This window comes from Pleurodeles waltl, chromosome 10, assembly GCF_031143425.1.
Source record: "Pleurodeles waltl isolate 20211129_DDA chromosome 10, aPleWal1.hap1.20221129, whole genome shotgun sequence".
In the NCBI taxonomy this organism is placed as follows: domain Eukaryota; kingdom Metazoa; phylum Chordata; class Amphibia; order Caudata; family Salamandridae; genus Pleurodeles; species Pleurodeles waltl.
In genome coordinates this window covers 747,153,929-747,166,624 of record NC_090449.1, presented here as the reverse complement: position 1 = coordinate 747,166,624, position 12,696 = coordinate 747,153,929, and the positions used below count along the sequence as shown (strand labels likewise).

The 12,696-nt window shown below is 42.6% G+C and overlaps 1 protein-coding gene across 1 annotated transcript in view; it reads left to right on the top strand.

Moving 5' to 3' along the window:
• The first annotated feature begins 465 nt into the window (after window positions 1–465).
• The window catches only part of RAB18 (RAB18, member RAS oncogene family), a 156,870-nt gene continuing 144,639 nt past the window's right edge, over window positions 466–12,696 (top strand). Inside the window, exon 1 of the mRNA XM_069211317.1 lies at window positions 466–762. Within this exon, the coding sequence (XP_069067418.1) occupies window positions 695–762 (68 nt within the window). The 5' untranslated portion in view covers window positions 466–694. The remainder of the gene's footprint in view (window positions 763–12,696) is intronic.

Genomic DNA, 12,696 nt, shown 5'->3' with positions numbered 1-12,696 from the left:
GAAAGGAATCCCTTCTGGGAGAAGCTTCCAAGAAATAATTGCAGTGCAGCTGAATCATCGGGGAAAAGTATTGAAACAAATGAAAGACTACCAACACGTTAATAATCGGCCGTGGCTGCCATCTTCAAATTTTTACTGACATATGAATTATTACTGAATAATGGGTCACGTAGCCTCCCGCAGTAACAAGACACCTTTTATGAATTTTGTGGAGTCACACGGTAGTTTTCCTCAAAACAACGTTCACTTATCCGAAAGACAAATAGAAAATAATTTTGAAAAAAAGAGACTCAACGGTTCGAAAATATACTAGAATATCTTTTGTACATTTGACATAGTTGTATCACCCTAATTCAGCTGGTTTCAAAATGAAAAGTACTAAATTCCATTTCAAAATTAATACCGTGAAACTCAAACATGGCAGCCTCGCGCACAAAGCTGCCTGTCAAATATACTTTCTTGTTCAAGTCCTTTGTTCGTTTCTCCATATACGCGGAGTGTAGATAAACCTCGATATCGCTAGGAGCCGGCTTCGCGCAGGCGCAGAAGTACAGCAGTCCCAAAGTGACAGGAGATAAACAAAACGGGTTCGTGCGCGCGCGCGTGCCCTGGAGTTAAGGGTGAAGACATCCGTGTGCTCGCGACCCCTGCTCCCTGAGTAGGAGTTGCTGGGAGCGGCGATCAGGAGCCCAGGATGGACGAGGACGTTTTGACCACCCTGAAGATTCTGATCATCGGGGAGAGCGGAGTGGGCAAGTCAAGGTGAAGTGGGAGCTTTCTGTTTCGGTGTATTCGGTTTCCACGGGATCGCCCAGGCCTGGCCTTTTGCGGCTTCGTCATCGCTTCTGTCGCTGGGTGTGGATGGTTTTGCTGAGATTGAGAAAGAGGGAGTGGGAGAGTAGGAGAGCGGGCCTACATCAGTCGGACCTGCTCTTTGGGGGAAGCTAACCCTTTTAACCTCTGCCCAGAGTCTGATCAGAGCCACCCTTCTTATCCTCTTACGCAGTGTCTTAAAATTTGCTTGGCTGGATTGCGCTGTACTGGTTTGATGATTGCGTCTCTCAGAATGGGTAACATTTACATCATAGGTGCAGTTTACGACGTAATCACCCTTAATTTGTCAACACATGGAAGAATTGCATTTTTTACAATGCAGTAAGGCGCAGATGTCGAACCCACAATGTCAGTACTAGGCGTATTTGTTATTATTTCTGTGTTCTCCCAGTGGTCCCCACCCTTTCTGGTATTTAGTGGGGCAATCTCTGGAAAGGTAGCACCTGTTCAGTTTGGTCACAATATTACATACACCGGCACCACCCTATGGCTATATTTGAGACCTAAAGTCGTCTAATGACACGTTTAGCTAAAATAATTCCCTTACACACCGGGTACCCTTAGCCCCTTAACCTTTCCAATCCTCTTTAGCGCCAAGGAGACATTTTTCGGTGTGAACTCTAAAGGACTCTGGATGACCATGGAGGATGTATTTGAAACTTTATCCCAATAAGTCTGTAAAAGACTTGACCATTTGAAAAAACTCCCCGACCTCTTTGTGTCACTGAGGGCAATTTTAAGATTCTCTTTCCCCCTTCGTCCACACTCTGCCTGGTGTGTAATATAGGTGTTGCGGTATATAAATTGTGTCTGGGTCAGTCTAGTGGAGATTGATAATTCCCGGGGTGCCATTTTGGCCTATGTCCACTCGTCATCTTGTAGTTGCCTCCTGCCATTTTCTTAGTGTGTTCTCAATTGCGCAAATTATGATGGTGTGTTCAATACAAGAGGGCAGTATATGTGGGAGCTTCCTTGTTTCCCTATGGGTTCCATGACTTCCCGCACCTGCCTGCGGGAGAGCTACCAAGTTTGTGTGATAACGAGCCAAGGTATGTTTTAGTTGCAGTTGTTTGAAAACTGGGATTTATGCAGGTGTAAATCTTTCCTTAAGTCGGCAAAATACATTATGGTATTACTTTCGAAATACCTCCCAAGGTCGATATGGCAATAAAAGCCCAGCGTCTAAAACTCTTGACAGTAGATACTTAGGTTAAACGGGAGTCCTGCAATGGGGTGTGGGTTGTTTATGTTCATTTGCTTTCCAATTTTGTCCAGCGTAAAACATTTTACCAGAATGTTAGAATGGTTCTTGTTGCCCGCCACAAGGTCTGCATTATTTTTGCGCCGCAAAAATATCCCAAGTAAGACAATACCCCTCAGTAGTTCCAGTTCTGTTGTATATGCCGGGTTATTCCTGGGGCTGTGGAACTAGTCACTGACAACTAGAATTTAGGGCCCCCAGTAGCGCAACTGTATACTAGCTGCTCCCTGTCGGCCATCATACACTGACTCACAACATTTGTCCATTGACGCTCAAATTTGCCCGCCAGTCTAGTAAAACGTTCAAACGAGCCCTCACAATGTAAAAGAAACTTCAAGGGAGTTCAGATAGGTAATTCTGTAGTGTGTACAAATGTTTATGGAGAGTAGTCGTTAACTTTTCAGAGGGGGAAGGTGTTAGTGTGCAAACTTCGATTAACAACACAATTGTCAATTTTTCGAAGCGAGGGAAATCAAGAAGGGAGATGAGACTGGTGTGTCAGGATACGGGTGCACTAAATAGCTATATCAAGTACCAAAATGAACCAATATCAAGAACATACCACACCCTGCCCCATAATACAAAAGTGAGTGCTCTAGCTTCTCATGTCCTTTCTTCTTCCCTGATTTCATCTGCATTCCCTGTAAGGATTTGTGCTTTATTCTCTGTTAATATGGGGTTACTTTGTTCTTCATTTATACTTGTGCCTCCATTTTTCCTTTCTTTGTGTTTTCTGTTTCATATTTCCACTGGAGCAGCGTTCTTCTTATATGCCATAGCACAGCACCTCATCTTGTAAGAGCCTGAATGGGTGCCCCTCTCCTCCATCAGTCCCAGGGCATCTACTGTGTGCCAAAAATGTGTTAAAGAAGATTGTGTTTAAGGTTTCATAGAACACTCCTTTTGCTCAGTGGACAGCATGAAGGATCTTATCTCTATCCTCGTAGTTAAGCAGCCATGTAATCCTAGGTCGAGGAATTGCCTCCAGGGGGCGGTTTCTGCACTATTGTGCTGTGAGCACCTTAAAGTTTTAATAGGGCAAGAGGACTTCCATGGCCACCCAGGACTTTCGGCACTTGGTGAGCAACTGCTTGTGGCTTCCTTAGACATACACATCAGTCTAAGATATTTGTGGCAGGCTGTCTGTTTCATAATTTTAGGCTTCTCCTCTAGTTATTTTATGGTATGAGAGACTTTTGAGACTATTTTGGAGAGTTCAGAGTGAGTTTTCACCTTAAAGATATGAAAACATCAGCCTCTGTGACATGGTCAGTGATACAATGAGGCAATCGCCCACTAACCCTCATGACCAGGGTAATACATGGAATAATAATAGAGGTCAGTGCAAGGGGAAAGTAGCCTAGACTTCCACAGTGTATAAACAGCTTAATGAAATCTCTCTGTGTCATAAATGTAAAACAAACGAGATTTAATAATAATTTCAAACGTTTTCTCCATTTGTATCTTCTGCTAACATATACTTCTAATAATAAATTATCGTATTATTCATAAGCAAAGGTAGGTGCTCCTAAACAAACAGTGAAAGTGCTAAGGTGCAAGTGAGTGACGGTGATATGTACAAGTAGTGCAGAGTGTGGTTGTATAAAAATTATCCACTTCCAGTGGCTCCTACAATCCAGGAAGCCCTGGTACGTCACAAAATTTCTTTTATGCTTTTCTCATCCACACTTTTGAGATGTGTCGACGTTTTGACCCCTGTTGCAGGTAAGTCAGGACGGGGTAATCATCAGGACAGGGATGATTGCAGTGGAAGCACTCATGTTCCAGTGAAGGGAAAAGGACCAGTAATGGCTGAGATCTAGAGGTTGTAGTTTGGGACTACACATCTCAAAACTGTTTGTTTAGGAGCACCTACCTTTGCTTATGAATAATACGATAATTTATTATTAGAAGTATATGTTAGCACAAGATACAAATGGAGAAAACATTTAGAATTATTAATCTAGTTTGTTTTACATTTATGACACAGAGAAATTTCATTAAGCTGTTTATACACCGTGGAAGTCTAGGCTACTTTCCCCTTGCACTGACCTCTATTATTACTGTCTGTGACATGGTCAGCAGAATTGCACAGGTCCCCCTTGAGCAGTGATATGTCTAAATGAACATTTCTGATTCTCCTCTCCAATGACCGTTTCATCTCATGAATTGATTTCAAAAGGATGTCAATGGATATCTCCTTCCAAACTAGTATGTCTACTCGCTTTGTGTTGCTGGAGTACTTGAGTGGTTCTGTCTGGGTGGGTTTAATATTCTTGCCCATCTTTGACTGTTGTAAACAACTTATTATCTTTGACCTGTCTGCTTGATTTGTGTGGAATCCTTGTCTTCTTGGGAAGAGGGTTGGGTGTTCCCTCCAGGTCTTTCATTCCCTGCCACTATTACAGTTTTGTCCATTGATATGAGTTATTGTCACTGAGCAAACTCTGCCACATCTCCTGCGGCCACCTGGCAGAAGAGGAATATGGCACTCCAGCATTGGTGCCTAGAATTTGGCCTCTCCATCCTGTTCACGGACTATGCATAGTGCCCTAGAGGCCTCCTTCCAGCAGTGGCATGCACTCTGGGCACTGTCCCTGCCTTCCGTACGACTCATGTGCAAGATCACCTCACCTCCTCCTGGCAATTGGCAGTGGTCTCCATTGCTCACAGCTGTCACTGGACAAGCAGGCCTGCGGACAGTCTGATTAAGTGTCATGAGGTGGCGCAGTGTTTCATGACTGACCCTGCACCAGAGTGGACATTTGCTTGATCGTTACTAGGAGGGCTCCAGTACTCTCCTTAAAGCTCCCAACATCTCCTCCCATGTTTTGTTTTTGTCTATCGGTCTCTGTCTGGTCAGGATGATACTGAATTTCTAAGATGTTGGACTTGGAGCATTCTAGAAAGTGTCTGCCATCTTGGCTATCCAGGCCACACCCCTGCTTTGTGCTTTTATTGATCAGAACACATTGCTTTCTAGGTGGCCACAGGAAGAAAGTTTGATGTAAATTAATTTAATTAACACAACAGGCTATGAGCAGCTGATTCGTCTGTTAAAATGGAAACATGAACATACGTTAAGGCAATTCACATTTCCCACCCCCTCTTTCTCTCTCTTTTTTTCTCCTGTAATAGCTCTCACCTGTGCCTTTCATGAGGTACTGTATTGCCACAATTGTTAACATTTCTCAAATCCCTACACAGTAGGGCTGCAAACAACGCTGCACTTGGGGAAAACCGGCCTGGTTCCATTGCTGGCAACCCTTCTCATGATAACCCAGGGTTCTATGACAGCAACCAAATCATCCCACTGTGTCCTCGAACATATGCTGTGATGCCAGCCCACACTTCATTTGCGGCAAGAGAAACACACAACTGTAGGGATCAAAATGGTTGTTAGGCTCTTTTCGCATTGCCAAAGGCTAATTTAAAGAACATTTGGTAAGTCCCTTTGTCCAAGTTAAGTACTTGCTGAGGCCAGCTACTGGTAATTTAATATGCAACTGTTTTCCAGGTAATAAAGAAAGTATAGTCCTGTTATCCTTGCTTTAAGAATCTTTTCCATCTCAAACATTCAGCGAAACCTTTCTGAGTTTCAAAATATACGTTTAGTGGCACTAAGGAAGAGATCTGTGTGATCACTTAACATGGGCCTCTGACAGTTGTGTCTTCCCTCAACTAGAAATAATTTAGAATGCCTTATTCCGAAAGATTTCCCCAAGCATCCTTATGTAACAAAATATCACAATTTGCTTTTAGAAACTTGCCCGAATAGTATCTTCTGGGTATCAAAGTGCTGCTAAACCTTGAGAATCCCTATTGGGAGCTCATTGTGGGTGAGTCAAAGTATGATGAGCCCCATTACTGTGCTCCTTTTTGGTTTACACCTTTAATTTGTCCCTGGGAGTTCAAATTATGTCATGTGATACCACTATCAAAGAAGCCAAACCAGATGGCAGGCACACTACTAAATAAATTAAAGACTGATTGCTGAGCTCTCTGCAAAGTCATTAGTATTTGAAAAGGTTTTTGGCAAAACTACACAGCCACCCGGATGAGTTTAGTCTTCTTCACTTTCTTCAGTTATGGTTCAGGCCTCACCACAGGACTAAGACACATTTTGTCAAAGTTCTAGCTAATGTTCTCTTCTTTCTCTTCTTTGGCCCGACTGGACATGCTTTTGGCACAAGATCCATACAGACCACCTGATTAAATTGCATTAAATATTCCATCCATATATATTGGTTCCATGACTTTTTCAGGTGGCTGCAATCATGTTTTATAGAAAAAAGTATACTTTTGTGTTTTAACTGCACATGTGGGGCTGACAGGGATCTCCTTTGTCACCTGTAATATTCAGTTGTCTCATGGCTCCTTTGTCACACTTACGTCATGAAAATTCTACCTGGTAGATGAGCAAGCAGATCTGCATTTGTTTCTTTATTTTTTTTAACGTATTAAGTGCAGCAGTCACCAGAGTCATATTGGCAGTAGTAGCGGTCAACTACCCTACATCTGAAAAAGAAGGTGCTCAGTTAGCAGGAAAGGCATCATTTTCAGAGGTTTCCTGAATATGTCATATCCCAGGATTAGGTGCAGAAATAGAGGAAGAGCATTCCAAATTTAGGGTTTTAGAACACTGAATTATCTTCTACAGCATTGACACTTGCTGCTGTACAATATTGTCTTGTGGGTGGTCTGAGGTAGGTTGAGTAATGGATGTGTTCCAACGGACTCTACCTTAACATGCTATCTTTTCAGCTCTCAAAAGATTTTAAGAGTTCAAGGAGTATTTCCCCATCCTCTTTTTCATGGCAAAAACATAACCCCGGTTGATAATGCTGGCAATCTCAGGGTTTTTTTTATAATCATCTATCCTGCATGCCTAAATAAGCAAAATGCTAAAGTTGTTCTTCCAACTTCACACATTTAGAACACTTGCAGTCACCCAAAAGATGACAGGTCAAGTGTACCATGTCAACTTCTGGCTAGATTATTGCAGTTGTCTTCATGGTTGTGTGCTGAGGGAGGATGTTTCTTAAGTTTTACTTGCCCACTTGCAACACGCATGGAATGCTGAAGTTTGACTTGTGCAAATACAGTGTAGATGCATTTCATTCTGACATCCATAGGGCTTACATTGGCTTCCATCATTGCAGATCATTTTTAAACTCTGTTGTTTAGCCCTTAAAGCAGTGTTCGACGGTTCTTCCCCTAGATGCGGAATTAAATTAGGAAAATGTAGGGGATCAAAGGGCCTTGATCTACCAGCAGTGCTCTCAGGAAGCAAGTGTTCAGAGTTGTGTCCTCCCTAATTGTAGACCATTCGCGAACATCCCTTTTGGAAAAGGCCGTTTCTGCAGGGTCATCCCCAGACTTTTTGCATTTCTCCTCTTGTTCTTTTTATGTCCATGTTTCTGCTGGATTTAGGACTCTGTGCGCTTTACCACTGCTAACCAGTGCTAAAGTGCTTGTATTTTCTCATTAAAACATGATAATATTGGCTCATACCCAATCAGCAGATTTAATTTACCTATAAGTCTCAAGTGAAGTGTACTATATGTGCCCAGGGCCTGTAAATTAAATGGTACTAGTTGGCCTGCAGCACTGATTGTGCCACCCACATAACCATGTCTCAGGCCTGCCATTGAAAGGCCTGTGTGTGCAGTTTACTGCCACTTCGACTTGGCATTTGAAACTACTTGCCATGCCTGGAACTCCTCTTTTATTACATCTAAGTGTCCCCTAATGTAGGCCCAATGTGGCCCATAGGGCTGGGTCCTGTGTATTTAAAAGGCAGGACATGTACTTTTAAGTTTTACCTGTCCTGGTAGTAAAAAACTTCTAAAGTTGTTTCTCACTAATGTGAGGCATACTCCTCTTATAGGCCAGCATTGAGAATTCCTTAAATCCTTCTAAACTGTAATAACTGTCCAGAAAGGGAATAGCTACATCAGGTTTCATATCTTTGGAATGGGAATGTTAAATCCTCTTTACTGGTAAAGTTGGATTTAACATTACTATTTTAGAAATGCCACTTTTAGAAAGTAGGCGTTTCTATGCTCTTAGTGCTCTGTGCCTTACAGCCTGCCTGAACAGGATGCATACCTCTGCCAACTAGAGACCCCAATTTCTAACACTTCTCTATTGATTAATAACTCGCAGGGACATCAGTCACATAAAAGCTTGAGTGATGTTTGTCCCTTCCTTTGCGACTGAAAAGCCACAAATCACAGCACTTGTTTAGCATAAGAGTAACAGACAATGCATTGTCTTTGTCCTACTGGGCCTTTCAGCAACTATTACCGTTTTAGGCGACAACATCAACCTATTTACATACTATGAAGCTAGCTCATCCAGGACATCTCGTGAAACACTCATAACAGTTTTCTCCTAGGAAGACATGTTAGATTATTATCTAGCAACTAAAACTTTGGTGACATTACATGTTTTCATTTTACATTTCAGCAACTTTCAGGGAATTGTTCCACATCTGTGCATATGACAGCCTACTCTTAGGTGACATGCAGTAACAATTGGCTACTAAATGAGGGAGATTTTAGAAAGTTCAGGATGTTATATTGGGAGGTGCAGAGGAGCATTACTAATATCCAGCGTAAGTGGAAATAATTCATATTTTCAAAGCATTGGTCTTTAAAGATGTGCTCTAGTCTCAACATTATATCAGTGTTAACTGGTAGCTGCACAGTCTAAAAGCAGTTGACAGTGAACGGAATGGAGTCTTTCCTTGTGGCTGCACCAGCAAGTTATGGAGCCTAAGCAGATAAGCTCGGGAGATGGTAAAGTAAAGAACTAAAGGGCTTAGGTAGTAAAATAGTAGTGTTTTGGCAGGGTCAAGAGTTCATGTGCAACCAATATTGTATCTGGATTAAAAATCCCAGCATTACGTTGACAGTGAATTAGCCCTATTTATACAGACATACCTACTTAATCAGTCTGCAAGAAAAGATTGCCACTGCAGTCCCAGTCTCTGGAGTAAGGGTACCATATTTATGAAGATTTTATTAGTTTTGAGCATAAACAATGAGACATATCTCAGTTTAGATTTTTCTGATTCTGAATTAGACATTGTCTATTTTTTCATGGCCCAAAGCCAAGGGCTTTATTTTTATTTCAGCTAATATTAATAGTAATTTGGATATACTCTGAACAATCAATCTACTAAACGTGCGGATTTGGTATTTATACTGTCAATTATCAAAAAACGTTGTTAATCACTGGTTTCTGCCTTCTGGAATATTTCCAAGTATGTGCCAGTTCAATCGTATCTGTATATGATTTAATTGCACTTCTGATCACCAGTTTGTTTAGAATATTTATGACACTGGGCCCTCAGAAGTCTACAAAAAAGACTTATCCTAAAAAGTAGTCCTGGCTGACACAGAAAAGGCAACACGAAAACCCACAGTATTCCTCTGTGCCAAAAATAGAGCATGTTTGATCCCCATCTGTGCCAGTTTATATCATTCTTCAGCGCATGTTGAAACAGTTTCCTGCCTACAGTTAGAAATATTGAGATGCATATTTTTTATAGTTAATGCAGATATCTTCTGTAGCACCTGAGTTATTAGTTCAAATCTTAGTTCTGTTATCACATTATTCTTGTGTTTCCCTACTACAGTGTGCCTAATGGCTCCTTTGGTTTTAGACATTGCCTTTGTTAGCTATCCTATTTTATTTGTCCAATCTATTGACTCATGAACTTCCTAAATTAAATAGAAAAATAACATAAGCTTGATTAGTCATTTCAAATTCCCAACCGGCACAGTGGCAGTAGTTTAAAGGTTGAATTTACGTCACTCCCGAGTGAGTTGAAACATGATTGATTCTGCAGTGATTCATTGTTTTATCCCTCCAGTCTGCGATTACAAAGTATTTAAGATGTGTTATGTATAAAGTGCTGTTAAATTCTGTCTACAGACCTTCACCTGTATTGTAAGAAGGTGATTTTTCAACAGATTCTCAAACAAACACTTTATATACACCTCACACGGAGCACCCCTTCTTTCGTTTTAAATGTTTGATTAATAATGTTTTGAATTTTGCTAAGACAATACATTTCTCTTGAATATAATTTCTTGTGCTCTGCTGGTACGTTTTTTGGACTTGGAGGGAAGATCTACGTGTTCAACTTCCCCTAATGAGTATGTTTTTTGTAAATTGATCTGACAGAACAATTACTTTATATACTTGGTCAGGGCTTTAGGAGAATGGCTCTAGGACCCATATGCTGGATGGCCTAGCACTATAATGGTTGAAGCCACCAGTTGATAGGTTTCCCAAATCACCCTTTGACTTAACCAATTCTGAGCGCATAGCAGATGAAGTGGAATCATTGGGACTTCTTACTATGTGGCACTACGTGGGTAATGCAGGGCGAGTCACCACTGTTAGGCTACCCAAATGGGTGAGATATGGCATAGGTTTGACCCCTCTCTAGGGAGGTACAGAAGGCTACTGAGCTACAGTTTTCAGTCAGGGCACCTCGGTTTCCCTGCCTAATGGGTGGACCCTCCTGGAGAACTACACATTTAGCTAGTTACACTAGCAATCATGACCATGTCCCACGTTACCTTATGGACTTCTACACTCCAAAGTGATGTTCTAGTCCTTTTCAAGGCGAGAGAGTAAAGGATTACATCAACAGGATTATTCTGTGAGCATTCCGGTAAAATCTTTCTACTTGTTTTTGTAATTTGAAAACTAAAATATAGGAGAGAAGCTGGAATAGAACAGACTTGAGAATCCCAAATCCCTGTAGATTGTGAGAATTTCCTTTAAGAATGTGAGTCCAGGCAAGATTTTGTTCTGCTTTTGTTGTCTGACTTCGTCAGATTCATTAGTGAGAGTAAAAACCCCTATGATTGCTGCCCATGAAAATTCTTACCAACCAATTACTACCAAATGTCTTTATTCTTGAGGGTTATCAATAGCTCTTTGTCATCCAGGTGTGTAGTTAGGTCATTCCGGTCACCCCCTGTATCTCTGCTCCTCAAGATATCATCACTTGGAGAAAAAGCCCGCACAAACGATAGTCTGATTTCTCTTCTGCCTTATTCTGCATTGATTTTTGAAAGAACAATTGCATTTTAGCTGCAGGCATTTGTGGAGGAAAATGTCTTGCTTCATCATCACAAAGCTGTATTTTGGTCTGAGAACAAAGTGGTTGTATTCAAGCTGGATAATCTAAAAGTGATAGCGGATTATGTAGATGTTATCATTTTATTAGCTGTTTTGACAGCTTTCAACACATCTGGCCATCCTTTTCAGTTAAAGGGCTTAGCTGATTGGTCCCCTCTGTGATCAGCCTTAAAATGCCTAGAATCCTCTCTCTCCATTTGGAGTAAATTAATTGAATTGTAGTTTTCTGTTTTACAGCCTACGCTAATTTATTGGATTGGGCCTCAAAGTTAATCTTTATCTTGCCTCCTTTTTAATGTGAATCTTTTCCCATTTATGTTTTTTTCTGCAGAATGTTAATATTTGTTTCTGTCTTTGTGCTGCGGACACATTGATTCTCTTTCCGGTCACAGATCAAAATGAAAGGGTTCATGCTTGTGGTCACCAAGCTCTTGAGCCCGTTAGGTTGTGGATGAATACAAACTTTATAAAACTAAACTCCTCAAAATCAAGCATGGTGAGTGGTGTGGAAAATCTTTCTTGGGACTCCAGCCTGTGACCAACATAAATGGACTGTTTTTCCATCGCATTAAGTATGGTGGACAGTAATGCATTTATTCAAATCAAATCAAATCATTAGCATTTGTAAAGCGCGCTACTCACCCGTGCGGGTCTCAAGGCGCTAGGGGGGAAAGGGGGGGTTATCGCTGCTCGAACAGCCAAGTCTTTAGGAGTCTCCGGAAAGCGGAGTGGTCCTGGGTGGTCCTGAGGCTGGTGGGGAGGGAGTTCCAGGTCTTGGCCGCCAGGAAGGAGAAAGATCTCCCACCCGCCGTGGAGCGGCGGGTGCGAGGGACGGCAGCAAGTGCGAGGCCAGCGGAGCGGAGGGGGCGGGTGGGGACGTAGAAGCTGAGGCGTCTGTTGAGGTATTCCGGTCCTTTGTTGTGGAGGGCTTTGTGTGCGTGGGTGAGAAGACGGAAGGTGATCCTTTTGCTGACTGGGAGCCAATGCAGGTGTCTCAGGTGTGCGGAGATGTGGCTGTTGCGGGGTACGTCGAGGATGAGGCGGGCCGAGGCGTTTTGGATGCGTTGCAGGCGGTTTTGGAGTTTGGCGGTGGTCCCGGCGTAGAGGGTGTTGCCGTAGTCCAGGCGACTCGTGACAAGGGCGTGGGTCACGGTTTTTCTGGTGTCGGCGGGGATCCAGCGGAAGATCTTGCGGAGCATGCGGAGAGTGAGGAAGCAGGCGGAGGACACGGCGTTGACTTGCTTGGTCATGGTGAGAAGAGGGTTCAAGATGAAGCCGAGGTTGCGGGCGTGGTCTGCGGGGGTCGGTGCGGTGCCGAGGGCCGTGGGCCACCAGGAGTCGTCCCAGGCGGACGGGGTGTTGCCGAGGATGAGGACTTCCGTTTTTTCAGAGTTCAGCTTTAGGCGGCTGAGCCTCATCCAATCTGCGACGTCCTT